The sequence below is a fragment of the Aspergillus flavus genome, chromosome 6 (assembly GCF_009017415.1).
Source record: "Aspergillus flavus chromosome 6, complete sequence".
In the NCBI taxonomy this organism is placed as follows: domain Eukaryota; kingdom Fungi; phylum Ascomycota; class Eurotiomycetes; order Eurotiales; family Aspergillaceae; genus Aspergillus; species Aspergillus flavus.
This window is the reverse complement of record NC_092410.1, coordinates 714,305-742,298: the sequence shown is the minus strand read 5'-3', so window position 1 is coordinate 742,298 and position 27,994 is coordinate 714,305. Positions and strand designations below refer to the sequence as shown.

Below are 27,994 nucleotides of genomic sequence, written 5' to 3'. Positions count from 1 at the left end.
GACACAATGGCAAATCAGCTATTATATTATTTCTCTATTCCTAAAGTAGGGATTTGTTGTAGACACATCAAACAATAACACACGTAACAGATCCTGATCAAGCCATCGCATCCAAAAGCAAGGATTGACAGACCATTAGAAACGCAGAACAACCCACAGACGGAGCAAAGGTAGACGCAACGCCCACTTTCAGCTGCAGAAGAACAACTACACCTTTGCCATCAGCTTTGTGTTTTGGCGCAGCCGTGCGATCAGCACTAGCCCTGCCCCAGCTAACAACGCCGCCCCCGAATACATCGAAAGGGCTAGATAGCCGTGCTTGAGCAGGCGCCCGCTGATGGGGGTGCCGACCAATCCGCTGTAGGAGTGAGTTAGTCGGCAAGAACGAGCTATTCGAGAGAAGAGGACGATACTTACGGAATTGCTGGCGCGACAAAGAGAATGCCGACGGCAGCCCCCCTCGACTCGGGCGTCGAGAGCTGGGCGGCACACGGGGTTTGGAGACTGAACATGGCCTGCAACCGCGGTGTTAGGACCCGGAGGGTTCTTCTTTAGATCAGACGGACTTACCCCGGACGTGTATCCGTAGGCTAGGGCAAAGAAGATGATGCCCACGGTGTTCGTGGCCTTGGTCCAGCACATGGCAATCAACCCAGAGGAGGCAATCGTCAAGAAGCACAGGTTGAAGTTCCCGTAGCGATCGGCCAGAAAGCCCGTGGAGACACGCCCGACCATGGAGGCGCCGTTGAGCATGGACACGAGGTAAAAGGCCAAGCTGACGGACAAACCTTGGTCGGTGGCGTAGGTGGAGATGAAGAAGAGAGGGCTGAAGAGGCCGAAGGTGGCTACCGAGAGACCGGCACAGAGGATGAGGAAGGTCGGGTTCTTGATAATCGCCGCCGGCCCTTCTGCCCCTTGCGCCTTGTGGTCGCTCTCTGACTCGCCGTGCGACAGCTCTATCCCCTCCCTGTCCGAATCGTGCGGTGTCTTGGGAGCCGGGCGGATGGTCGCGACCATGAAGAGACATAGGGGCAGCACCACGAAGCCGACGATGCGGAAGGTCCAGCCAAAGCTGACGCCGTCCTTGTTGAGCAGCTGATCGAGCATGATGGGCCAGATGATACCGCCGATGGAGGACCCGGCGATCATGATTCCGTTGGCGGCGCCGCGGTGGTGATCAAACAGACGGGTGACGGTAGCCATGGCCGGACAAAGCAGGAAGGCGTTGCCGATGCCTAGCAGTATACCTTGGGCTAGTAGGAACTGATACAGCTCCTTACATAGTGAGATCATGAAGGTTGCCAGGATAGTTGCAATGGCGCCGAAGGTGAGCAGCGGCTGCAGATGACGGGTGAGTGAATGCTACCTCTTGTTCTCGCCTACAACGACTTACTGTGGGACCAACCCGGTCCACCAGGACGCCCGCAGGCGCTGCAAAGAAAAATATCATGAACGTCAATAGGGAGCCAATCCAGGCGATATCGAACTCGGAATGATCGCGTAGTATGGTGGCATGATAGAATGCCTGGAAGACCCCAAAGGCATTCTGGAACCCCAGGGTGCAGAAGAGGGCCATGAAGGCTCCAATCAGCGCAATTGTCGAGCGAAGCCTATCTCACAGAATCAGCGGTATTCAGAGGGAGGAAATAGACTGGCCCTTACGTGAACTCTTTCGGAGGGGAGGCGTTAGCCTCGGTGTTGTCCACTGTCGCGGACATGATGAACGATCTAAGATCAGAGTTGACAGAACTGAGCAGAAGAGGCAGAAAGGCGTTGGAGAAGCAGCAGCAGAGAAAAATGACAGAAGCCGTGAGCCATATATACTCCCAAATCGGGCAAGTGCCGCTCAACCTCCATGGAGACTCCGTGGAGCCCCGTGGAGCTCCGGCCAGCCACGGAGATTAGGTAGGAATTTGCGAGATGCGTGCAGTCGCATAACAGTAATAAAAGATGAAGAGAACGACATAGGGAGAGCTGTTCCCTTTATAATTAGTAGGCACAAACGACTACCGGCGTAGGAACAGGAAGAGGACGATGATGAGCGTTCCTGAGCGCCGAGTGCCTGAGCGCCTGACCCACCACGCCCCACACACTGGATCTGGTTTAGCGACCGCTGTCGTTTGTTCCCAATGGAGGATCAGGACCCGATCTGGCTTAGCGGCCCGCCAGAGTGACCCTCAACTTTTCTTTCATTCACCCTCTCTTTTCCATCAGCTACCATTGACCCTCGACATGACATTCCGTTCTGAGCTCTTCTGCTGTTGCTAGTCCGGCTACAGCTAATTTGATATCGTCGAGCTTGATGTCATCACTCTATCTTCGCCACAGCGTCGGCATTTGATCGACCAACATGCAGCGACGACGTCGGAGGCAGCTTCCGGTCTCGTGTCAGCTCTGCCGGTCCATGAAGTTGAAATGTAGTCGCGACCAGCCCTGCTCTAACTGCGTCAGCCGCGGGGTCACCTGTGAGCGCGCATATCGGATGGAGCCGACCACCTCGTCCATCGCGTCTCCAATCACCACCAGCCCTGTGCAAGCGCAGACAACGTACTTGCAGCCGGGCTGGCCCGCCAATCCCAGTGCGGGCACTGGCACCGGCAGCAATACCGAGATCCTGTCGCGTCTACAGCGGCTGGAAGACATCATTCTTCGCACCCACGGTGCCGCTGCTCCGCGTCCCTCTACGGAGCCCTCATACATTTCCGAGGGCGAGGGGGACTCGAAATGGCTGGAAGGGGTCGGGACCCGTGACACTTCCGTGGTGAGTCTCTGATGTTGCCCTAGCTAGTACTCGATGTGCCATGTACTGACGGAGCCGCGCGTCCTGCCCACTTGTAGTTGTCATCCATGTCTAATGGCGTATCCGTCCGCGTACTCGCGGTCCAGCAGGCGTTAGAAACTGAGTTTTCACTGGTTGAGGCGTCCGGTAATCCCTCGTCCGTGGGCAGCTGTGTCGCCAGGGTGTGGTTGCCACCGAAGAATGAGGCAACCTGGCTGCTAAAGCGCTACGCTGAAGATGTAACCTATCTACACCACATCCTTCATCTCCCATCGGTGCGCCAGCAGATGGAGGATCTGTACAAGCAACTATCCCTGGGGTTACGGATAGAGCCCTGCCATGTCGCGTTGATTCTTAGTATTTTTGCCAGCACGGCCTACACGCTCACCCCTCTTACCGGCGGGGACGCGGTTTTTACCAACGAGCAAACAGCCGTCAAGTGTGCCTTCCTGTGGAGTAAGATGGCGTTGGATGTGCTGGAGCACTCCAGCCGCAGCACCCCCGGCTCAATCGAAGATATTCAGGCGACAATCATTCTTTCCTTTGTCATTTTCAACTTCGAGGGCTTCACCATGCGCTTCCGCGCGCTCAGCGCCAGCGCCCTAACCATGGCCCGCGATTTGTCTCTCCATCGCTTGGACGCGCGCCCGGACCGACTGCCCGGCCCCCACGCACCACTGGATAGCGACATAGGGCGGGAGATCAAACGCAGGGTGTGGTGGCATATGGTCTCGACTGACTGGTGAGTTTACCTTGTGACAGACCCCTTCTCCGGCCAGGGCCACCGGATCACTCTGGTAACGCGCCTCCCTCTTTCTCCCAGGATCCTGGCGCTGTCAGGCGGGCCCCAAGAAGGGACATACCTGATGCACCCAGCCCACATGCGCGTCAACTACCCGCGGAATCTCGATGATCGGGACCTCGATCGTTACAATCCGCAGTACAGTCGACCCCTATCGCAACCGACGGCGATGACTTACACACTCCTACGCATCCAGTTGGCCGACATCTGCCGCAGCGCCATCGATGCGCTACCCCCGCCGTTTTCGGACTGGGGCGAGGTGAACTACGATCGGTTCATCTCGCTGGACCAGCGATTCGAAGCCTTCATCCGCAGTCTACCCGTCTTCTTCCGCCTCGACGAGGCCAGCCGCCATCAAAGCCGAGACGTCGAGCACCAGTACCCCCAGATCATCGTGCAGCGGTACATCCTCTGGTCGACCCTGCAGGGGCGCCGGTCGAAGTTAAATCAGCCGTTTCTCACGCGCGTGTCCATGAACCCACGCTATCAATACTCACGGAAGGTGTGCCTGCAGTCTGCGCGCTGCGTGATTGAGCTCAAGGCCCTCATGGATCATGACATGGCCTCGCTCGCCTCAGCCCATGTGCGGCTGGCCACCTTCCTCCACAACTACTTCCTGGCCACCGCGGTGCTGGTCATGGATCTGTGCCTCAATAAGGAGGGGGGAAGCAGCGAAGACCGCCGCCAGGAGATCGTCGACGCGTGTCGAGTCCTGCAGGAGGCCGAGGCGACGTCGCCCATGGCGAGCCGGTTTTTGAAGTCCCTCATGGATATATTGCAGAAATATCAAATCCAAGTCCTACCGGCCACCACGGTTCCGGATGTGCGACCACTGTCGGCCAACACCGGTGCCAGTGGCGTGCCTGATCCGAATCTGTCGGACAGGGACCTGGTGAACCCCAGTCAGATTTTGCCAAGCACATACGATCCGTTGGAAAATGCGAACATTGATGATTTATGGCAGAACTTCATCAATCTGGATCAGAACTGCAGCCCGGGCAGCTGGGACCATTTGTTTTCGGCCTTGGACAGCAGAATTGTTTGAGATGAAAGGGAACGGGTTCTAGTGATCCGGATACTCTAATGGAGTACCACAATCCTTGGTTCTGCGCGATCTCCAATGATATTATAAGGAGATGCCTTGGCTTTGGTAGGCGCACATACTTCAACCTACCCTCAAACCCAAGATAGCCAAGTGCGTGCCACAGGACCAACGACCCACTCCAATAAAGCGACGTCGACATCTCCCATGGGCGGATTTGGAGTGAAGACGCTACACTTCGCTTCCTTTCTACATCCCACAGATGGACACGCCACATAAACTGTATTCTATACTGGCGAAGAGCTAGGACATGGCTACATTATAGGGGTCTTTTACTGTAAGCCTAAGCAACCTGAAAGAAATGTAGTTGGCTTTGTGGAATCTTGATAAATTAATTACTGGTCGACCTCCGGGTACTAGCCTTAACCTATATCTACTAATAGCTCGGTGAAGTAAACATACCCGAACCCAACCGTCCTAGTTTAGATCAGGTTACGGCACTCTAAATACTTCAAAATCGCCAACCTTCGCTCGTTTTCCCCAACACACCCGCCCCCCTACCGCCAGTCCCAGACAAGCGACGGGGAGGACTGCCCGAGCTCCGTCTCCCGTCATCCTGGGGTGCATTTTCCGTCTCGGCCGCAACTGTGCGTAGTAAGCGCGGGCTCATGTAAGCCACAAGGCGCCCGGTCCGCTGTTCCTTCACAGGGCCCACCATGGCCGGTCTGGTAGTCATATCCGTCTCGACATCATATCTCCGATACTCATTTCGCTTCCAAAGGATGGTCATCGGCTTGGCGGACTCGTCCATGTTCGTTCGCGAACATGGGCTGTCTTATTAAGCTATTGGTCCTAGCCACGAAGGATAGTGACAAGCAGTGAGACGGTAAGAGTCCAACGGAAAGCGCGTCGTTCCATCAGGCCTCTATGTATTTGTGGTGACACTTTCCTGCAACCTTTTTCGAACTGGTGAACCTAGGGAGCAGGCCTTTCTCTTGACGATCCCTCTTCATCAAGCTGTACCGGAAGAAGTCCAATCGGAGTGACATCATCCCACCGCTCTCATCTTCTCGACATAAAGCACTGGCAACAAAGATGGGCAGCCTTTCTGATGTCCGCGTGGAGCCGATTGCCATTGTCGGTTCTGCATGTCGATTCCCTGGGGGAGCCAACTCTCCATCCAAGCTTTGGGACCTTCTCCATTCTCCGAGGGATGTTTTGATGGACTTTCCACCAAGCCGTCTCCGGCTATCCAACTTCTATCACAAAGATGGAGAGCACCATGGTTCTACTAATGTCATAAACAAATCGTACCTTTTGGCTGAGGATCCGAATGTATTTGATGCGGCATTTTTCAATATCAATGGCCTTGAAGCGCAGGCCATGGATCCGCAACATCGGATCCTTCTCGAAACGGTCTATGAAGCGCTGGAGCGTGGCGGCTGTAGCCTAGACGATATCCAAGGGACCAAAACATCAGTTTTTGTCGGTGTGATGAACGCCGATTACTACGACATCCAGCTGCGGGACTCGGAGACCATGGCTCGGTATAACGCGACTGGAACGGCAAGAAGTATTATATCAAACCGAATTTCGTACTTTTTTGACTTGAAAGGGGCATCTATGACTATTGACACAGCCTGCTCGAGCTCACTCGTTGCCTTGCACCAGGCCGTTCTTTCGCTCCAAAATAGGGAGGCCGAGGCCTCCATTGTAGCTGGTGCAAACCTGCTTCTCGATCCCACCATGTATATTGCCGAGTCGAACCTGCATATGCTCTCCCCAGAGGCGCGATCACGGATGTGGGATAAGGATGCCAACGGGTATGCTCGTGGCGAAGGGTTCGCGGCCGTGTATCTCAAGCCCCTGTCAGCGGCCTTGAGGGATGGAGATGAGATCGAATGTATCATCAGAGGAACTGGTGTCAATTCTGATGGTCGAACGAAAGGCATCACCATGCCAAGCTCCGTCGCCCAGACTGAGTTGATCCGCGACACGTATCGACGGGCCGGCCTCGACCCGTCTGTGGATCGACCACAGTTCGTCGAATGCCACGGAACCGGAACTGCTGCCGGGGATCCGGTCGAGGCGCGGGCGGTCCATGACGCCTTTTTTCCCCCGTCCTCCAAGAGAGACAATGAGCGGCCTCTGTATGCTGGCTCCATTAAGACAATTATTGGTCATCTGGAAGGATGTGCTGGCCTTGCAGGGGTGCTCAAAGCCAGTCTGGCTCTGCAGAACCGCATCATCCCCCCGAACATGCATTTCAATGACTTGAGTCCTTCAGTCAAGCCATTCTACGGCATGATTCAGATTCCGAAACAGCCAATGCCGTGGCCTGAGTCGACCACATTCCGTGCGAGTGTCAATAGCTTTGGATTTGGCGGGACCAACGCCCATGTCATCCTCGAAGGGTATTACAAGGGGGGCGAGTGCCTTAACGGCGGCTGCCAGCAGGCAAGGCTAGACTCCTTCGTCGGTCCCATGTTGTTCTCTGGAAATACCCAAACAACATTGAGGGCTATGATCAAAGAGTACTTTGACTACCTCAGCGCGAACCCATCCTTGGATCTCGAAGGGCTGGCAAGGGCTCTTGCAGATCGTCGATCTATGTTTCCTGTCAGAGCCTTCTTCTCAGGATCTAACCGCGAAGCGCTTCTCAAGTACATGGGTCAAGCCCTGATATCCTCCGAGGGCTCCGACATTGGCACAAGGTCACTTGCATCATCCGACACTCCTGGGCTCTTGGGCATCTTCACCGGCCAGGGTGCGCAATGGGCAACCATGGGCAAGGCGTTGATCCACAGCTGCCTCCTTTTCCGAGTATCCATCGAAAACTGCGAAGAATCCCTATCAACGTTGCCAGACCCACCGTCCTGGTCGCTGATGCAGGAACTTTTGGCCGACGACAAGGAGTCCCGTATCGGGCAGGCGGCGTTCTCGCAGCCACTCTGCACGGCCTTGCAAATAGCCTTGGTGGATCTATGCTCCGCCTCGGCCATTACCTTTGATGCAGTGGTTGGCCATTCGTCTGGCGAAATCGCTGCAGCCTATGCCGCGGGAATCCTGTCCGCGAAAGATGCCATCCGGATTGCATACTACAGGGGCCTATACGCCAAGCTGGCATCAGGGCCAGATGGACAGCCTGGTGCCATGATGGCCGTAGGCCTCTCCATGGAAGGTGCAATGTCATTCATTGCAGAGTGTGGCCTGTATGGGAAGGTGTGTTTGGCTGCCAGCAATTCTCCCTCCAGTGTCACCTTGTCGGGAGACAAAGATGCCATTCTTCAGGCAAAGGGATTCCTAGATGAGCGGAAGGTCTTCGCACGGCAGCTGCAAGTAGACACGGCCTACCATTCGCATCATATGCTTTCTTGCGCAGATGCCTACCTCAAGTCCTTGGAAGCATGCAATATTAAACCAAGTTTGCCACGTGCGGGCTGCGTATGGGTATCAAGCGTGCGGGGTGATATTGAAATTCTTGAAAAAGGGGATTTTACTAGTTTGAACAGCCAGTATTGGGTAGACAACATGGTCAAGCCCGTCCTGTTTTCTCAAGCCGTGGAATGTTCACTCTGGGCCGGAGGCCCCTTTGACATGGTGCTTGAGCTGGGCCCTCATCCCGCGTTGAAAGGACCCGCCACCCAGACATTGAAGTCAGCTCTTGGCACCTCACTTCCCTACGCCGGTATAATGCGTCGTGCCACAAACGAGGTCGAGGCATTCTCTGGGGCAATTGGCTACGTGTGGTCTCATCTTACTGACTACCACATTGACTTTGCTTCCTACCGCGAGTCATTCTTCAAGGAGGCCGATCGAGCTCCAGCTACCCTCAAAGACCTCCCATCGTATCCGTGGCAGCATGACAAAGCCTACTGGAAGGAGTCTCGCATTTCTAGACAATTCCGCCTACGGCATTCACCGTTGCACGAACTTCTGGGTAGGCGGGCCCCAGATGACTCAGACAGTGAGATGCGTTGGCGAAATGTTCTGCGGTTGTCGGAGTTAGAATGGATCCGCGGACACGAGTTTCAAGGCCAAGCCCTATTCCCAGCGATGGGGTACATTGCAATGGCTTTGGAAGCAGTTACAATTGCAACGAAAGGCCAACAAATCAGTCTCGTCGATATTGAGGACTTCCATGTCCTACAAGCAGTCGTTCTCGAAGAAGAACATCCTGGGGTGGAAATTGTGTTTAGTCTAAAGCAAACCGGTGACTGCAAATGGGACTTCAACTGCTATACCTGCTCTGATGAGTGGAAGGACCTGACCAAGACGAGCACCGGACGCCTCATTCTTTTTAAGGGTGAGGGCTCCGCTTCAGAGCTTCCATCGCGGCCAAAGAAACGGGCAAACCTATCACCGCTCGATCGCGAGATGTTCTACCGCAAGCTGTCTAGTCTCGGACTCAGCTACCATGGCCTGTTCAAACCTCAGAGCTCATTCCAGAGATCCCAATCTTATGCCACTGGAAGTGCCTCCTGGCCGCTGGATCAGCTGGGTCAGGAATACGTTGTTCATCCTGCCGTGATGGATGTTGCATTGCATTCCATATTTGTGGCATTCGCCTCCCCCGTGAGCCATGAGCTCTGGGCCACCTACCTGCCTGTCGCAATTGATCGGTTGTCCTTCAACCCAAATATTAGCCTCTATGGCACGGATGGGGCTCTGACGATCGAGATAGATACGTTCATAACGGAATCTTCATCTAGCACTATGAAGGGTGATGTGTATCTGTTGTCTCCAGATGCTACTCCAAGCATCCTTATTGAAGGTGTTCGTCTTCAATCGTTCACAGAGGCTAAGGCACTGAATGATCGACTGCTATTCTCCAAGATCGTTTGGGGTGCCGACATTGCCCATGGATTCTCGTCGCATGCAGTCGAATGCGCGAACAAAGATCAATTCGAGCTCTGCGACGCAATGGAGCGTACCTCTCTCTTCTTCTTACAGCGTGCCTTCGCCGAGTTAGCCCCCTGTGAGATCGAGCAATCCGAGCCTCAGTTTCGACACCTGCATACCGCATTTCTGAAGGTTATCGAGCAGATTAAGGGCGGTTTACACAAAAGCATCCACAGCGAATGGCTAGGGGACTCTTGGAATGATGTAAACTCGCTTCGTCGTTCATTTGAGTCTTCGATAGACCTGGAAATGATGCATGCAATTGGCCAGTCTCTTCCTGACGTGATACGCGGCCGTAGGCCACTCTTGGAAGTTATGATGCGGGACAACCTCCTCAACCGATTCTACACAGATGGTCGACTATTTGTGCCCCTTAACCTGTATGTTGCCAAGACTGTCAAGGCCATGATACACAAGAACCCTCATATGAAGATCCTGGAGATTGGTGCAGGTACTGGTGCCACCACGAAAGCCATCCTTGACACCATTGGAGACACATTTGACTCATACACATACACCGATATCTCTCCCGGATTCTTTGCACAAGCCCAGGAAAGGTTCGCACTTCATAGGCAACAGATGCGATTTCAAACCTTGGACATCGAAAGGGACACTGTTGAACAAGGGTTTGAACGGCACAGCTATGACTTGGTGGTTGCCGCTAATGTTCTGCACGCGACATCTCATTTACAGGAAACAATGGGTCATGTCAGGTCCCTGCTTCGTCCTGGAGGCTACCTGCTCATAGTTGAGGTAACGGGTGAGACGCTGCAACTCATGTATGTTATGGGTGGCTTTCCGGGCTGGTGGTTGGGCGTGGACGATGGCCGAACGGACGGTCCGGGCATTCCTGCCGTCCAATGGGAGGGTCTGCTGCAAATGACGGGCTTTTCCGGGATCGAGGCAACCGTTTCTGATTTGCCAAGCGATGGTAAGCATTCATGCTCCGCCTTGGTCAGTCAGGCCATTGATGACAAGCTTGAATTGTTTCGCGACCCATTGCCTAGAGTTGGCGATGTCCCTATCCGGGATCCAATTCTCATCCTCGGAGGAGGCACACTCCCTGTCGCAAAGCTGGTGACCGGAGTGCGGAAGCTGTTAAGGCCTTTCCGTTGGAACATCCAACATGCGCCCAGCGTTGACCATTTGACGGTTCCTCTTGAGGGTAGTCGATCAGTTATTTGTCTCTCTGAGCTGGACAACCCTCTTCTTTCCGAGCCATTGACTGATACCCGACTTTCCAAGCTTCAAGCAGTCCTGGGTAGTGCGACAAACGTGCTGTGGATCACAAGAGACCGGCTTACAGACTATCCACATTCGAATATGATAAATGGGCTTGGCAGAACGCTGCAGTTTGAGCTTCCCGATATCAATATTCAGTTCCTCGATATTAGATCCGGCATCTCGATCGGTGCGGATCAGGTTGTGACCAAGTTCCTCCAGCTTTGCCTGGTAAACTCGCCAGAGTATTTACAGGATGATGTGCCATGGAAGATCGAACCGGAGCTGTCGTTCGACGGCGAGGAATGGCAGATACCTCGTATTATCCCGTACAAAGCACTCAACGACCGGTACAACGCCACACGCCGCCAAATAATGAAACCGCTGGACGCTTCCAGGCAGCCAGTTGAGCTTGCGTGCTTCGATGGCCGTATTATTATCCGTGAAGGCAAACGCGTAACCGGCACATCTACAGGTTCGGTGCGTCTCAGGACCATCCTCACAACTCGATTGGTCAGTAGTCGGCTAGCGTCATTCTTTCTTTGCATGGGAGTTGAAGCAGATAATGGAAGGACTGCAGTAGCCATTACCACCAGGATGGGGTCTCTAATGGACATCCCGTCGACAGATGCTTGGTTCCTTCCGCAACGTTCGCAGTGTGATCCAGCGTTGCTTTATTTCATTGCTGGACAGGTTCTTGCAGTCGCATTATCTTTTGCCTCACCGCGCTCAGGATCCGTTATTCTGTACGAGCCGACAGAGGCCCTTGCTGAGGCAATCATATTGAGTCGGTCCTGGGTGCAAGAACAACCATACTTCATCACATCCAGGTCTGGTACACTTCAGAAAGGCTGGACTTATATTCATCCCCGTGTATCGCATAACATAGCAAGAGATGTACTTCCCGGTGATACCGCAGCGCTCATAGATTGCTCGGATGATTGTCCGCATTGGGCTGTGCCTACCACGGTCGGGAAACTAATCCCTTTGGCGTCTTGCGTCGTGGAATACCTAACGCGCACACCTAGTACCTTCAGCAGTATCATCGAACACGCGTATTCCGAGTCACTGCTGGCTGCGTTGCCTTCGACAGCGCAACTTTCAGCGTCAATACTCTCAGTTGAAGACAGCGCGGGTCAATCCTCTTCTCTGCTGTCCTATCCTAACATCGTCAATTTCGACTGTAACAATGCGGTCTTAGCTACGGTAGCTCCACTAGACTGCACAGGATTGTTCTCATCTGCTAAGACATATTGGATGATCGGCCTCAACTCCGAGCTTGGTCTATCCATTTGTCGCTGGATGATTGTTCAGGGTGCCCGACACATTGCCATAACCAGCCGCAGTGGCAAGGTTGATGCACCGTGGCTTGACGAAATTCAATCCATGAACGGAAACATCAAAGTATACCCAATGGATGTCGCTGATCGTGAGGCAGTGCACTCTGTCCACCAAGAGATCTTGAGAACGATGCCCCCCATTGCTGGAGTTTGCAATGGCGCGATGGTTCTCTCCGATAAACTGTTCATGAACATGAAGGCAGAAGATATGAATAAGGTGTTGAAACCTAAAGTAGATGGTTCGATCTACTTGGACGAGCTCTTCTGTACCACGCAACTTGACTTCTTTATTCTTTTTTCGTCGCTCGCTAGTGTGGTAGGAAACGGCGGGCAGTGCAATTACCATGCCGCCAATATGTTCATGACAAGCCTTGTCTCTCAGAGGAGATCGCGTGGTCTGGCTGCTTCGGTGATCGACATTGGTCTAGTAGTGGATGTAGGCTACGTTGCTCGGGCTGGACAATCGTTGATAGACCATCTTGTGAACCTATTCTACACACCCCTGTCGGAGTCGGACATTCATAAGCTATTTGCTGAGGCCGTCATGGCAAGCCCTGTGGACTCCGGACTATGTCCTGACATTATCATGGGTGTTGAGCCAGTTCATGATATTTCTGCGTCCCTGAAGAAGCCACCTTGGTACAACAACCCGATCTTCTCGCATCTTCGACTCGGGACAGAAGCAAGCTCGCAAGACAGTGACCAATCCAACTCGACATCAGCTAGTATCAGGGACCAGGTGAGCAGTGCCAGCTCTGTCGAGGAAGGCACAGATGTCCTCCTGCGTTGCTTCGCGGCCAAGTTAGAGGCTATGCTATCTCTTGCGACCAACAGCGTTAACGTCAATATGCCATTGCTAGACATTGGAGTTGATTCTCTACTTGCAGTTGAGATCAGACAATGGTTCCTCACCAAGCTTTATGTTGACATTCCAGTGCTGAAGGTTCTTAGCGGAGATACAGTTGTTGAGATTTGCGCGGAGGCGATTCAAAAGTTCGCGCAGATGAGCCCAAGCGCATTCCAAGGAACGTCCAGCGCTGCTTCAAAGATCAAACAGGCAACGGCATCACCACCTGAGATAGGCAGAGAGGAGGCACAATCTACGTCGAGGGCCGGTATTTTGCCCACAGATCAGGACAATGACAATTCCTCAGACTCAGAGTCGCAACGGAAGTCAGGCGCCAGTTCCTCATCTGGATCTGGTACCAGGACTCCGACAAGCATAGATGAGTACTTTGAGACAAACGTGAATATGCTTTCTCGGTCGGGTCCTATGTCCTACGCACAATCTCGTCTATGGTTCCAGCAACAACTGGTTAAAGACCCCACTGCTTTGAATATTGTTGTTCGTTTCGATGTCAAAGGCTATCTAGATGTAGATAGACTTGCAGCGGCTGTGACCGCTACGGTTAACCGACACGATGCACTCCATTCTGCTTACTTTGCCCACCTGGATACCCAAGAGCCTCTTCAAGGGGTGATCGAAGCGCCCGGAGACATTTTTCAGCACGTCAAGGTACACGACGACAACGCTGCGAGCGCTATTTTTCTGGAGATGCAGAATAGACATTGGGACCTCGAAAGAGGCGATGTGTTCAAGGTCACTCTGTTGACATTCCCTACCAACGTACAGTCCTTGATTATTGCTTATCATCATATCGTCCTGGATGGGTTCAGCTGGCATGTGTATCTTCGCGATCTGAGCATGTCCTACCAGCAACAAGCCCTGCCACCTGTAGGGCCACAAGCTCTGGACTTTGCTTTGATAGAGGCCCAGGAGACTAAAAATGAAGAGTATAATGCTCAGCTAGAATTTTGGAGGGAGGAGCTCTCGCCCGTTCCAGAGACTTTCCCACTTCTGCCATTTTCTAGCTCTAAAGTTCGACAAGGCATGCAGAGCTTCCAGAGCACGACGGCGACACGTGAACTGCATTTCGATATCCTGGCGCGTGCCAAGGCCGCCAGCCAGAGACTGCGAGTGACGCCCTTTCACTTCCACCTTGCAATTGCTCAGGTCCTGTTGTACAAATTGACGAATATTGGCGATCTTTGTATAGGAGTGACAGATGTCAATCGGACCAATAGAAAGTTCGCTGAAACGGTTGGATTCTTCCTAAATTTGGTTCCCTTGCGCCTTCGCGTCAAACCGACCGACTCGTTTACTGAGGTGCTCCACCGGACATCGAAGAAGGCCCTGTCCGCAATGGAGCATTCTGGAGTGCCTATTGACGTAGTCCTTCGTGAACTGAACATCCGGCGATCGTCAGGCCACAGTCCGCTGTTCCAGGTTGTGTTCAACTACAGGGTTGGTGATATGCTTCAGGTCCCATTCGGAGGTGGCCGACTTGAACTTCATTCCAGCATAGAAGCTCGAAGTCCTTACGATGTCGTATTCAATGTCACCCAATGTCCTAGTGGAGCGAGCTACCTCCAGGTTACTTCTCGGGATGCTTTGTACGCCCCTGAGGTTTCGGGCGTGATATGCGACATGTATATTCGTCTCCTAGAGGATTTCGCTGGGGACACTTCTATGCAAATACAGGACGGTCTCCTTAACGACAAAAGCGAACCGGGGATAGGGCTTGGACCTCGCCTCGAATTTGGCTGGCCTCGAACTATGAGCGAGCTATTTTCTCAGCGTGCAGCAACTGACGCGAATAGTATTGCCGTGAAGGACTGCAGGGGGGCTGTGAGTTACGCAGAGCTACAGCAGCGGGTCGCCGACATCACACAGGACATATTGGGGTGCAACCCTCCGCCCAATGCACGGGTTGCTGTCTGCATTCACCCTTCGAGGGATACGATAGCTGCGATGCTGGCGACTCTTGCAGCTGGATGTGTGTATGTGCCTATTGATATAACATTACCTGAAGCTCGGCGAAGAGCTATCCTGGACAGCTGTCGACCCAGCGTCATATTGTGCGATAGCACGTCAGCAGACAGTATCGACCAATTCGCTCCACAAGAATGCAGGAAAGTTGATCTAGGCTATTCGCCAACACGTGCAACTACGACTGCAATGCCCGAACCAGTTGCGGATGATCCGGCCTTCTTGCTCTATAGTAGTGGATCAACCGGGATCCCGAAAGGGATTTTGCTTCCTCAGAAAGGCTACATGAACTACCTAGCATCGAAAGGTCACCACCTATGCTTGGGGCGAGAGGTTGTCCTGCAGCAGAGCTCAGTGGGCTTCGACATGTCTATTGCTCAGATCGGAAATGCCCTTGCTCATGGGGGCACTGTCGTGGTTGTCCCGCAGAGTGTCAGGGGCGATCCTGTTGCGACGGCACAGTTGATGCTTCAGGAGAAGGTTACTTTCATGATTGGGACGCCGTCTGAGTATCTGATGCTTCTTCAACATGGCGGTGACTACCTCCGTCAATACAGGGACTGGCGACATGCCTGTCTCGGTGGTGAGTCGGTGACGGAGCCACTAAAGCGCGAGTTCCGGCGCTTGTCTCCTAACTGTCCCAATGTGACTGATTGCTATGGACCAACTGAAATTTCCGCCGCTACTTCATTCAACACGCTTGACCTGCACCGGGGTGCAGCCAATGAATATTCAACGGTTGGAAGACCGATTCCCAATTCGACTATATACATCTTAGGTGCCAATGGGGATATCGTCCCACCAGGCTTGGTTGGCGAAATATGCATTGGTGGTGTCGGGGTCGCCCTCGGGTACTGGAACCTGCCAGACCTTGAGAAGCAAAAGTTTATCCATGACCCTTTTGCATCTTCAGCAGACAGGCGCCGGGGCTGGACGAGGTTGTACAAGACCGGCGACCGTGGGAGGCTGGGGCCAGACGGGGGCCTGATATTTATGGGCCGACTCGATGGTGACACGCAGATCAAGCTACGTGGCTTACGGATCGACCTCGAAGAGGTGGCCAACAGCCTGCTTCAAGTCGCCGCCGGACTGCTTTCAGAAACGGTGGTCTCGGTACGGGGGGACCCAGAATTCCTTGTCGCTCATGCAGTACCCGCCAGGGGTCAAAAGGTGACGAATAGCGATCTCGAGTCGTTCAAGAGATCCCTGCCGCTACCCCAATACATGTGTCCGGCAGCTATAGTGTTACTTGATCGTCTTCCCACCACTCCAAATGGGAAGGTCGACCGGAAGGCTTTACAAGATAAGCCTCTGCCTACTGAGCCTGACTCGTCATTTCCCACCGAGGCTCTGAGTCTTGCAGAGGGGGAGCTACGCCTGGTGTGGCAAGATGTTCTGCAGCAGACCGCTCAGACCGGGCGAATTGATTCACGAACGGACTTCTTCATGGCGGGCGGCAACTCCCTTCTCCTGGTCAAGCTCCAGGGAGCGATCAAGAATGCATACGGCTTATCCATCGCCCTCAAAGATCTGTACCGGTGTTCTACGTTGGGACGGATGGCTACTCTGATTGACGCCGAGAAGAAGAACCAGCCTATCTTCGAGAAAATCGACTGGGAGGATGAGACACGCGTGCCCGGCAGCCTCGCACGTGGCCAACGGTCGCGAGAGCCCAAAAAGACTGATCTGCACATCGCCCTCACTGGATCCACCGGGTTTCTGGGGATGGAGATTTTGAAGGCCTTGCTAGAACAGCCGACCGTCAGCAAAGTCCATTGTCTTGCAGTAGATGCGCAGCACGGTCAGAGCCTTCCAAAATCCCATAAGATTGTTATCTACCCTGGATCCCTCAATGTTTCTGCGCTAGGGCTGAGCACCAGGGAAGTCGACTTTTTGAAGTCGACCGTAGACGCCTTGATCCATGCGGGTGCGAATGGACATTGCCTAAACAACTACTTCTCGCTGCGGATGCCCAATCTAGGATCAACTCGCTTCCTCACCGAGCTGGCGCTCTCGAGAGGCGTTCCCCTACACTACGTTTCTTCTAACCGGGTGACGTTACTCTCCGGCGATGTCGCGCTCCCTCCGGGGTCAATGTCGGCATTCCCGCCGCCCGAGACTGGCAGCGATGGTTTTACTGCGTCGAAATGGGCCAGCGAGCGATATCTGGAGAATGTTGCCGAGGCGACGGGGTTAGATGTGTGCATCCACCGACCTTGTGCGCTGACAGGCGACCAAGCGCCCAGCGAGGATGCCTTGAATGCGATCCTGCGGTTTTCTGTGCTGATGAAAGTCGTACCACAGTTTCCCAATGTAAGAGGATTCTTTGATTTTGAAAAGGTGGGAGTTGTGGCAACCAACATTGTGAAGAAGGCTTTGCAGAGTGTGCAGGTAACCAGGGTTCATGCCACATCGGTTGCATCATTCGCCCATCACTCCAGTGGGGTCAAGGTGCCGATTGACAAGATCCAGGACCGTATGCAGGACCTTTATGGTGGGGTGTTCGGTCGTCTTGCGCTTGCAGATTGGGTGCAGAGGGCCCGCACTTTGGGAATCGAGCCCCTGGTAGCCAGCTACCTGGAGGCCATGGAGTCGCGAGGCGAGGAGATGGCGTTCCCCTTCCTAGGGATGCCAAGCGACTAAGAGTGTTGTAGTTGGGCTTCTTTGTCTGATATTCCGCGTTTTCCTATTTGTCCTCTTTTATTTCCTAGGTTTCTCATCTTTCGAGAGCATTTAACTTTTTACTATATTAATATATTTAACTCAACAGTCTTGAGCATGCACACGACAAAGGACAACATAATTCTACTGCATACATTGGCTAGCCTCCCAATTCAATCACGTTTTGTGTTTCCATCAGGCAGAGGCCACATGGATATATATATATATATATATAAGAGACCACTGTATTTTCTCAATCCTGCGGAGAAGTACAGGTAGAGGCGAGGCGATGCATGAGCATCCACCTAGCTAACTGGTATGCGTATCTCCTAGCAAAGGGGGGTCGATGACCTGTCAGCGGGGTGATGATACAATGGAGAAGCAAGGCAGCTGCTAAACGCGGCCCGAATTCGGGGTCGGGTGGCTGCCGATGAAGCTAGCGTTTCCGCTCTACAGTCGGTCAGCCGGCAATCTCCGAGTCTCCCGAGTCCCGAGCGCGACCTCGCGAAAACTTACCCGAAAGGTGAACCTTTACCCACTTCAGGATACTCGTGTTACAGACCCTTGTCTAGTCCACTTCTTGAACGCGGATGCGAGTGGCAGAATCAGTGACACAACAAAGGAGCGACCAGTGAAGCGTACCTTCTTTCTGACCACGCCTAGGAGACTCTTTTTCGTATCGGTGCTCACAAAAAGAAACGAATGGCTGATGGCCTCAGATCTCCCGTTCCAGCTAATGCCTCAGAAGGTCTCATGAAATATGCCTGTACTGTCTGCAAAAGAAGGAAGGTCAAGTGTGATAGGCGAGAGCCATGCTCTACTTGTGTCAAAGACCATGCACCGTGCCAATATCGGGACCCCGTTCCACCTCGTCGGAGAAAGACGAAGCAAAAGACTGTCCTTAGAACCTTGAATGGCAATGATGACACCCAAAAGACTACAGTATCTCACCAGAACCAGGAGCCCTTGGCTAGTGATGATATCAGTACGAGGCTGCACTTTCTACAGAATAGTTCTAAAAGCCTCCAGTCTGATACCAAGAGCGAAACTGGGCCTGGGAGATTGATTTCAAAAGGCGAGAGATCTATATATCTAGATAAGTTAGTTGCTCTTATCTGTATGGTGTTTGTTGTTAATAAGACTAACAACCTACAATAGCCATTTATGGAAGACAGCTAGCAATGAGGTTCGTGGCAATGATATCCTCACTAATCAGCCTTGTTCATATAGCTGTAGACTGATTACTCTTTAAAGGTTCAAGATGCGGAATCCATTCTTCCGGAGAGTTCAGGTGGTATATCTTACCAGATACCGAGAGCGCGGATTGAAGGCGAGCTTGAGCTGGATGAGGGAGCTCTTCTTTTCGGTGCAGCATCCACGCCCAACCTATCCGGGTTACATCCAAATCCAGTTCATATATTCAAGCTATGGCAGACTTTCCTTGAGAATGTTAACCCGCTAACAAAGATAATACATGTGCCTAGCTTACAGCAACACATTCTGAATGCGAGTGGTAATCTTGATTCTATGCCAAGTGAACTTGAGGCTCTCATGTTTACAATCTACTGCGCAGCTATTAGATCTCTGAGTGACGAAGAAGTCCTGCAAGGGTTTGGAAAGTCTAGAACAGCGCTGTTGGCTCAGTATCAACAGGCTTCCCAATCAGCTTTAATAAAGGCCGGATTGTTGAAGACATCCAACATGGTCGTCTTACAGGCATTTGTGATATTTATAGTGAGCTTTCCCTTCCTGTCCTACGGTTTCCCTTTTATCTTATTCCCGTCCAGCTATCTGTCCGTGGGGAATATAACCCACACACTCTCTGGTCTCTAAGTGGCATTGCGGTACGGATCGCTCAACGAATCGGTCTTCATCGAGATGGGTCTCGTCTTGGTCTATCTATATTTGAAACCGAGATGCGTCGTCGACTTTGGTGGCAAATCACCGTTGTAGATGCTGCAATTAGCCGCATGTCTGGCTCAACCTCATCCCTATACCCTCTCGCGGACACCCGCATCCCGTTAAATGTCAATGATAGTGATCTGGATGTGAAAATGAAAGAGACTCCACCTGAGTCATCAAGTGCCACAGAGATGATCTTTTGTCTAATACGCTATGAGCTTGGTCAGTGGCTTGAGCGTCAATCTAGGTCAAAGCCGGCTGGGTTTGATGGATACTGGGAGAGCATAAGTGGAGGCTCTATTCCGATTGAAGAGAAAGACCGTATGATTGAAGAGCTTGAGGATGCCATTGAGAGAAAGTTCACTGTCCATTGTGACCCGTCTATCCCCCTTCATCTCATGACCATGATTGTTGCATGGTCAGTACCACTAATACTACGCCTGGCCGCCCACCACCCTCGCGTTTATCATGAGAAAGGCGAACTCCCAACCCAAGCCGAGAAAGATCTTGTCTTTAAGACCTGCCTCAGCGTGCTTGAGTATGGCAACATTTTGCTGACGACCGAGGAAATGCGAAAATATTTGTGGCATGTAGACAGCCAGTTCCCTTGGGACTCATTAATTTACATACTGGACGAGCTTCGACACCGAGCTATAGGAGACGAAACTGCAAAGGCCTGGCACTTGATTGACGTCACTTGTAGCCGTCAGTATCGTCAGCCAGGGCCTAGAGCAAGGAGTCCGCTGCATTTTGCCCTGGCGAACTTAGCTGTCAAAGCATGGACAGCCCATGTAGCGGAGTGTGAGCATCGGCACATGTCTACCATCCCACAGCCGAACATTATTCCAACCTTTATAGAATTAACGCAGCAGAAAATCCTGTACTCGCTTTCTGCTTCCACCCGAGCGGCTACCTCATCATCTCAGGACCAAGACCAGCGGAGTATTCCCGCTAGGGCTGCTACCTTGGATGCAAGTCCTTTTAGCGCTGTTCCACAGCTAAGGGAGGTCGTCCTACAGAGCACGAACCCAGTGGAAGATAATGCTCATTTTTCCTCTTCTGTGGGACTAGGTCCTGCGGAAAGCTCCCCCTTTGACTGGGCTCAATGGGATGCTTCGTTGCAGGAGTATCAACAGCGGTCAAACAGCTGTGGTTATTTTTGAAACTATTCAAACCTACACCATTTATCGGTTTCTATCATTTTGTGAAAATTTATGAACATCCATATGGTTGTGCTATATTTGTTTTAATATTATCTAATTACATACTCATACCTATTGCTTATTCATTTCTCTCGGGGAAATAATGCTTAAAAGTTTGACGATCCGAATTTCCGAAGCACCTAGGATCTTGCATCTCCCCAAGAGAACTAGCTACCACTAATCACTCAAGTTTAAGGCCTGTCACGTGGACATTTCCCAACGCTCCATTTTCCTGGTTCCAATCACCCACGTCAACAAGACAAAAATTGTTCGTCTCCATAGCCTGAAAGGTGTTGGTGTTCGACTGATAATGACTGTCGAAATGGAGGGTGGTAATCCTGGTGTCCCCGTCCATCAGATCCAGGTAGCCTTCGGTGCCGACATCGATGCCATATCGGCCGCAAGCACACACAGACTTATTAGTTCTTGGCTCTATGGCAATCTGGCCGGCGCTAAGCTCCTGGTCTTTGTCGCTATGAACATGGAAATTGCCACTAGTCAGGAGTAAGGGTCAGAATGAAACAGTTGACAGACCTCCTTCAATGACTGAGTAGGTGATGCGCCGGGTTCTCTGGACAACTGCAGCATTGGCAACTGGTTTCGACATGATAAGCACTAGCCTTTCTGAATCAGTATAGAGATAGTTTTAGATATTTCAACTGGAAGTTGGTGGATGTGATGGACTGAATTCACAGCAGGAATCTTTATGGCAAATGGAGGTTGGTTGAGTATTTCAATCCGGGACCTAACAGCCCAATCTATGATACTCAGATGTCTATCAAAGGCAGAGTGAGAAACCTATTTAATAAGCAAGGAGATATGGAATATCTTACTGAAATGAAACAAGCAAAAAAGAAACCTAATATAGTGGCCCATGGCCGTCTACTGATAAGATATAATTAAGAACCAGTGGCTTTGACTCCAATAGTACATATGAAAAAAGGAAGTAACGAAAGAGCTTGAGTGAATGCATTTATCTTTACACTAGGGTTCTATAGAATGATCCGGGATCAGTAGTGCAGTGGAGCAACTTAATAGATTCAGAACTTCACGCTGGATTGAATCGCACTAGACGCTTCATGTCAGTTACACCAGAGGACCGTGACTATTGATGACGTAGGAAGGTCGGAGGTGGGAGGATTTCGGAGACGTTTTTTATAGAGTTGTATGGTTAACACCACTTTCTAGAGCAGGCTGATAGTGGCGTGAGTATGTCTTACACTTCCCATTGGACGCCTCCAGTGTAAACTGGTAACTGCTCATAACCTCTGTTACGATTGTCAACAGGAAAACATTGCATCTGGAGTATCTTATCCATCCAGTAGATATGGGACAAGCTTACAATAACGGAGAATTCTGAGGCAGAGACTTGAATAACCCGAGTGCGGATCGAGGCTGTAGGGCACGTTAGTCCATTAAAAAAAAAAAAATAAATAAAAAATAAAAAATAAATAAATAAATTCCTGCGGGGTACTCTTGATCGCAAACTTCATTTACTAATCGTTTATCATATCTCTAGTTATGGTTCTCACATCTCCAAACGCTACCGTGGTGATCAGGCGTTATTGTAGGTACTTGTACGTACGTTGCTCGGTCTTTCGGCGGGAATATAAGGCTAAGGCTCCCAAAGTGTGGGCCTCTGAAGATAGAGATGATCTTTGAGGTCTGTCCATGGATAGTATATCGCTGACGCTTGTCTCCCATGTTCTTATGTCTATGTGCGATGATATTGCTAATTCTGATGATCGCTCTAGGTCTGTTGACAATATAGACAAGACCAGAGGACCGACCGAACTGTTCATTGGGACCCTATCATACAGATTATTTTGCCCTTGGTTTGGTTCTTCTCCAACAGCTGATGTGCTTCGACAATATCCTCAAACTGGAATACCTTCTCAATATGCACCTTGAACGACCTGTCGCAGAACTTTGGCAGGGCATAATCAACCAGCATGTCTCTCAACGTCTTTTGGTACTCCAGATCTCGACTTCGCAAGCCACTTGCCTCCAGCCGAAGCCTCTTATATAGCAATGGCGCAATGTTCACGCCCTCCGGTAACTTGGCCCCTCCCATGAGACCCAAGAGAATGATGCGGCCATCCCGTGCGGCAATGTCTAGATTATTCTGGAAGTATGGTGCCCCGATGAAGTCGACGACCAGGTTCACACCGGTAGTGAGCTTTTGAAGCTCCGCCGCCCATTTATCCGTCTTGTAGTTGAAGGCTTTGGTGACACCCAACTCCTGCTCGAGAAAGTGAACTTTCTCTGGCGAGCCAGCAGTAGCATAGATAGCGGAAGCGCCTCTGGCTTTAGCTAATTGAATGCCGGCAATAGAAACCGAGGAGGCGCCGGCATGCCATAAGACAGATTGTCCGGATTGAAACTCGCCGATTAACAGGAGGGCTTGCGTCGCTGTCATCCAGGTCTAACGAAGTCATTCATTAGTATTGAGGTTCGTATATACGATGCCGTGGCCGCGTAGGGCATATCCCTGGACTATCCAGAAGAAGGTCCCATACCTCCGGTATACCTGCAGCTTCCTCCCACGAAAGCTGCGCTGGCTTATGGAATAGGGTCTTGATCGAGACCACGATATACTCGGCATAGGCACCTGTCCGACCACTGTAAGCTTTCTGGTTATGCTGCTGATTCCTAACAAACCCCCAACCCGACTTAGCCCAATGACAGAAGCCACTGGCGCCAGTACCATGACTGATATACGTACCTCCATATGCCAAGCCGAATACCTCATCCCCACATTTGAACCCGCTCTCCATCGCGGTGGCTTCATCCCCCAGTTGCTCAATAACACCGCTGAATTCGACACCCATAGTTTCCGGTGCATAGGATGGTAACGGATAGAGACCTTCCCGCTGAAGTATATCCATACGGTTAAGTCCGAAGGCGCGGATCTTGACCAGGACTTGACCCGGTATGGGAACTGGCCTAGCGATGTCGGTGACATACATAGCAGTGGCGGGGCCTTTACTGCCTTGGATAGCTGAAGGAATGTTAGGTCCGTCCTACTCCTGTACGAAGAAACGGCAGCAACAGAGCATTAAGATCTCATTGTGGGCGGCCTCTGACTGGGACTAGGATGATCACAAATAACGTACCGATCGCACGCATGGTAGCCATATCCACCGTTTGTAATGATCGTAAGTCGGGTCTAAAGTGCAGATTTTATATTTTATTTGCAGGATATCATCTCTCTTTTGTATCCTAGCAGCTCAGCCTCCAAAACTAGGGGTCAAGAAGGCATGGAAAAGAGAGTCCGCGGGTGAAGCGGGAATTTGTGGGAGGCTCCACTAATATCAACGACTCGGCACATCGGAAGACATTTAAATGGCGGGGTCGATTTACCGTACCGATAAAGGAATAAAACCCGCCAAGCCCAAGAAGACCCAGAAGATATCCACAGACGATGGTGATTGTATAACGCTCCAGAATAAAGTACTATCAGTTTCACCTACTATGTCAGATTTCATGATGGGCCTCATACATATTTATCATATTTGCCGGACCATCACGGAATATTATCTGCTAAGTATATATTTATTTAGGGGATCAAATCCATTGCAGGCGACTGGGGACATAATCAGCAGCGGACTTTGGACCACTGCTACGAGAACAGGACAGTTTGCGTGACCATTAATGGTAGAGTAACGGAGGCAGCACCGTAAAATTTCATCTTGTCTTGCATGAAGAACGGGATGCTTTGGCAGATCATTGTGTGGAAAGCAAGAGCCTTCTCTCGACAATTCTGGGTTCCCGAGATATCCAGACAGGTCCAGATCCAGTCCGTACGAGAAGCGAGAGCTTGATCGAAAGATAGCACCTGTGCTACTTGACTGAAACATACCGCGCGAAAGGCCCATAGGTAAGTCAATGCCGTTGCCATGGACAGACTGGGAAACCATATGCAGGACTTTGTGGTTTGAACGGTTCCCGGTGAGGTGGCAGATGCTGCGCTTGACCAGAAAAGGGGACCAGAAACCGTCGATTGCATGGATTGCTCCCACGCGTCAAGCTCTTGGAGAGTTACTATCAAGGCAGTTAGAATATCTCCCGCCATGGAGTCTTTCTCTGCGCCGGAAAGGAGCTGGAGCGATTGAGACTTCTGAAGTAAAGAAGGAAGAATCGAGCCATGGCCGAGGAGAATCTGCAGAGGGGAGGCTGCATGCGAGAGAAAAGGTATCACCCGCCACTCGTCAGCTGATAGAAACGTATCTTGACGGGACTGGCACGCCTCTATGAGCTACACTCGCGCGGTTAGTGGCCTGAAATTAGTGAATATATGCTGAGATAATGACATACGATCATTGGACGAAAGCCGAGGAATAGCTGGTGCGAGATGGGTTTATTGAATGTCCGAGGGCCGCAGAGTTCCATCATTCGACCAATACCTCTAACATGAGCGATCCAGCCGTCTCTGGAGGTGGGAATCAACAGCTTGCTGGTCTTAATGAAGAGTTCCTCAGGATTTTACAGGAAACGGCACCACATACCTCTGCCATGCTTAAGCACATGATCGCCGCAGCGGACTCGTCACACACGCCGGTACCTTCATTCAAATCATGCTTCAAGCAATGCACAGCCTTGGAATAATACTCCGCGCGAGAAATCTCCCACTGCGAGCGCGTGGAGCCATTGCCCCCTTTGGAGGCGATTGAATAACCTAGAGTTTTGAGTGAAGCAGAGAGCAGAGAAGCGCCTCGACTGGTGCTTCGACTGCGGTCTAGCAGCAAAGGAAGCACCTCCAACCAAGGGCTGGCGGTTGCTGACGGCGACTGGTCAACACGGAAATCCTGCCACCGGCCATGAGGCTCGGGAGCGAAATACTCGGTAACCAAAGCATAGACATCTTCGTCGGTAGACCACCAAGCATTGGACAGGTTGAGTGTCAGACCATTGGTGGACGACCTGACATGGACCATTGCCATTGCGGTTGAGGACAGAGTCTCTGGTTCTTTGGGTGGAGATTTGGAAGAGACAAGCCGTCGTGGCCCAGTCGTGTTTGGCGAAACAAACGTCACATCCTCATAACCTGGGCAACGTCTCTTGGTGGAAAGACATTGAGTACAGGCAGGACGCTTCCCGTCGCACTACACAAGACCGGATTCGTTTCGTTAGTACAAGTTGACTCTTGAGAATGACTCCTAAGTATTGCTAGCAGTGGCACAGAACCTACCCCATATTTCCTTTGTCGACAAGTCTGACATACTGCCCGACTCTTGACTTTCATGTTTGCACAGGCCGTAGTATGGGGGTCATGCAAGAAGGCCTGCTGCCCGCCAGCCAGCCTGCCAGGCCGATATAACAAAAGACCAAGGGAGAGAGTGACAATTTTGAGTTGGAACAACGGGGCAAAGTCTTGGCGGCTATTGCTACTGATTCTGGTTTAGTCTGATGGGTAACGATGGGTCTCATAGTTGTGGTTCGACCAGTTCATCACCGTCTGTGCGCTTAGCTGCCCCACCAGCTGCATTCATGTCGACCTCGGATCCTTAACACTTGTCCAAAGGAGGTCAAGTGCAGAATGTAGACCAAGGAGAAAGAAAGACCGGAAGAGCCGAACAAAGAAGAAAGGTGATCCTAAAAACATCCTACATACGTCCGGGTGTTGCCTCATCGGCAATGAAGTCTTCATTTCTCTTCTTTACTCTGATTGATCATGGCATTACAACAGAAGAAATCGAGGCACAATCCTCCATCTCCAAAGCTTTCTTTGATCTCAAGGTCCACCAAGGGCAGGATTACTCATAATCACAAGACCAACAATGGATGGGAGCATAAGGTGAGCTCAGCAACTACGACCCGGGAGAGGAGGTGGGGTCTCCAAGCGATTCCCGCTATCATAAACCGAGTAATAGTATTATGGCAGCCGGCAGAACTGCTCACAGAGACAGGTTTCCAAGTGTTGATAACGCGCCACCGTAGACCCGGATACGGTCCGCTTCCTTACCCGAACAATTACTTTATATTAATAAAGCTAAATTTGAAAATTCTTATTTATAAGGTTTAATTAATTTAGTAAGAAAAATATATATAAAAAATGTAGAATTTAATATTATTAATTTAGATAAACGGTTGAGAATTTCGAATAACCATAATTCCCATCCAGCGGAGTATATCTCATGAGAATGACGGGGCAGATTTATTCACCATAGTCGAGGCATGAGACCCAGACCTGGCTACATGAATATTCCCGTAGTGGGCTATTGATCTGTTGTTTTTTCATTCCAATTGTATCCAATCAGATCTTCCGCAATTTCTTCAATTATCATCATGCTTACAAGGTACCGTTCTAGCTCGATTGCTGACCATTCTAGGAACCAAATTCAATGTGCCCTTTTTCATTACCACTCAGGAAGTCAAACAGGCCGTCCGTCTCGGATGCAAGGGCTTCGCATTGACCATAGATCCTGTTCGTGCCGGAAAGATAGAACGTGATTTGCGAGTGAGAATGTCTAAGCGTTCTCCAAAGGGTACAAATCCCGATGATGATGAGGAGGAGGCTGATGGCTTTGCTGGAGAACCTTCGGTGGGACGACCGTGAGGAGCCGTCCCTATCCTTTCTGTTGTTAACCGTACTGAAGAACAACAGCGCCGTGCAATCCGGACATGACTGGACTTCTGCTATATATAAAATGGCTTCGGGAATCACTGAGTTGCCTATTGCCATCAAAGGTATACAGGGCTGGGAAGATGCAACGTTGTGCATGGAGTATGGCGCTCATCCGTGGCTTTCAAACCATGGAGGCCGGTAGCTAGACTCTGCTCCTTCAGCGGGAGAAAACCTCGTTTCCATGCGTAGCACTGCCCAGAGGTTTGCGACAGTGGATGGTGGTATTACTCGAGGGGCGGATATTGTCAAAGCTATTGCCCTCGGTGCCAGGGCTGTCGGGTTGGGCAGGCCCTTTCTCTACGGCGTAGCCTTCGGTGAAGCAGGTGCCAGTAAGGCCATACGTATCTTGAAAGACGAGATTGAGACGACCATGGCCGTGCTTGGCCTGACTTCACTTGATGGACTTGACTCTTCTTATCTCTCATGTCACACTAACTTGCCCACCTATAGATTGGTACCTCCTCTCTCCCTCTTGACTTTGTGAAAGGGTAAATGTCTTCCTTCTAAGCCAGGGAGATTGCCTCGAGACATAAGATCGACATTTCAAATTGTTTTCTAAGAGCCAGCTGGCCACAGAGAGCATTTGGGGGGGGGGGATCTTGGATCTGGGGTACTATAAGTAGGGCAGGAGGTTTGATAAACCAGATAAGCTAAGCTGGGGAAGACTCAAAAGGGGACTACAGGT

General features: G+C 51.4%; 8 protein-coding genes across 8 annotated transcripts; 4 read left to right on the top strand and 4 right to left on the bottom strand.

The window, feature by feature from the left end:
- Positions 1-2,034, bottom strand: lepC. Its single transcript, XM_041294259.2, has 5 exons — positions 1,663-2,034; positions 1,394-1,610; positions 571-1,338; positions 418-515; positions 1-358 (listed from the first exon to the last, which is right to left on the bottom strand). Exons 1-5 carry the CDS (start codon positions 1,716-1,718, stop codon positions 208-210), a joined length of 1,290 nt encoding a protein of 429 aa, XP_041149543.1. The 5' UTR covers positions 1,719-2,034; the 3' UTR covers positions 1-207.
- A 316-nt stretch (positions 2,035-2,350) lies between these two features.
- On the top strand, positions 2,351-4,626 carry lepB (the record flags this gene model as incomplete). Its single annotated transcript, XM_041294243.1, has 3 exons — positions 2,351-2,761; positions 2,839-3,521; positions 3,603-4,626. 3 exons carry the CDS (start codon positions 2,351-2,353, stop codon positions 4,624-4,626), a joined length of 2,118 nt encoding a protein of 705 aa, XP_041149544.1.
- A 329-nt stretch (positions 4,627-4,955) lies between these two features.
- F9C07_8109 (uncharacterized protein) lies at positions 4,956-5,434 on the bottom strand (the record flags this gene model as incomplete). The annotated part of the gene is made up of 3 exons (XM_071511728.1): positions 4,956-4,975; positions 5,086-5,100; positions 5,149-5,434. 3 exons carry the CDS (start codon positions 5,432-5,434, stop codon positions 4,956-4,958), a joined length of 321 nt encoding a protein of 106 aa, XP_071367685.1.
- Positions 5,039-22,171, top strand: lepA (polyketide synthase module). The gene is made up of 3 exons (XM_071510792.1): positions 5,039-18,677; positions 18,736-19,311; positions 19,365-22,171. Exon 1 carries the CDS (start codon positions 5,719-5,721, stop codon positions 17,557-17,559), a length of 11,841 nt encoding a protein of 3,946 aa, XP_071367684.1. The 5' UTR covers positions 5,039-5,718; the 3' UTR covers positions 17,560-18,677; positions 18,736-19,311; positions 19,365-22,171.
- F9C07_1734191 (uncharacterized protein) lies at positions 17,920-20,817 on the top strand. Its single transcript, XM_041294251.2, has 4 exons — positions 17,920-18,677; positions 18,736-18,763; positions 18,832-19,311; positions 19,365-20,817. Exons 1-4 carry the CDS (start codon positions 18,280-18,282, stop codon positions 20,640-20,642), a joined length of 2,184 nt encoding a protein of 727 aa, XP_041149547.2. The 5' UTR covers positions 17,920-18,279; the 3' UTR covers positions 20,643-20,817.
- Positions 22,070-23,980, bottom strand: F9C07_2285871 (uncharacterized protein). The gene is made up of 4 exons (XM_071510791.1): positions 23,798-23,980; positions 23,407-23,682; positions 23,201-23,292; positions 22,070-23,106 (listed from the first exon to the last, which is right to left on the bottom strand). Exons 1-4 carry the CDS (start codon positions 23,817-23,819, stop codon positions 22,480-22,482), a joined length of 1,017 nt encoding a protein of 338 aa, XP_071367683.1. The 5' UTR covers positions 23,820-23,980; the 3' UTR covers positions 22,070-22,479.
- Positions 23,981-24,303: 323 nt separating this feature from the next.
- On the bottom strand, positions 24,304-25,624 carry F9C07_8105 (uncharacterized protein; the record flags this gene model as incomplete). Its single annotated transcript, XM_071511727.1, has 3 exons — positions 24,304-24,939; positions 24,999-25,133; positions 25,190-25,624. The coding sequence occupies 3 exons, from the start codon at positions 25,622-25,624 to the stop codon at positions 24,304-24,306; spliced, it is 1,206 nt and encodes a 401-aa protein (XP_071367682.1).
- A 1,557-nt stretch (positions 25,625-27,181) lies between these two features.
- Positions 27,182-27,919, top strand: F9C07_2285870 (putative cytochrome B2; the record flags this gene model as incomplete). The annotated part of the gene is made up of 2 exons (XM_071510790.1): positions 27,182-27,292; positions 27,452-27,919. The coding sequence occupies 2 exons, from the start codon at positions 27,182-27,184 to the stop codon at positions 27,791-27,793; spliced, it is 453 nt and encodes a 150-aa protein (XP_071367681.1). The 3' UTR covers positions 27,794-27,919.
- Positions 27,920-27,994: the final 75 nt, after the last annotated feature.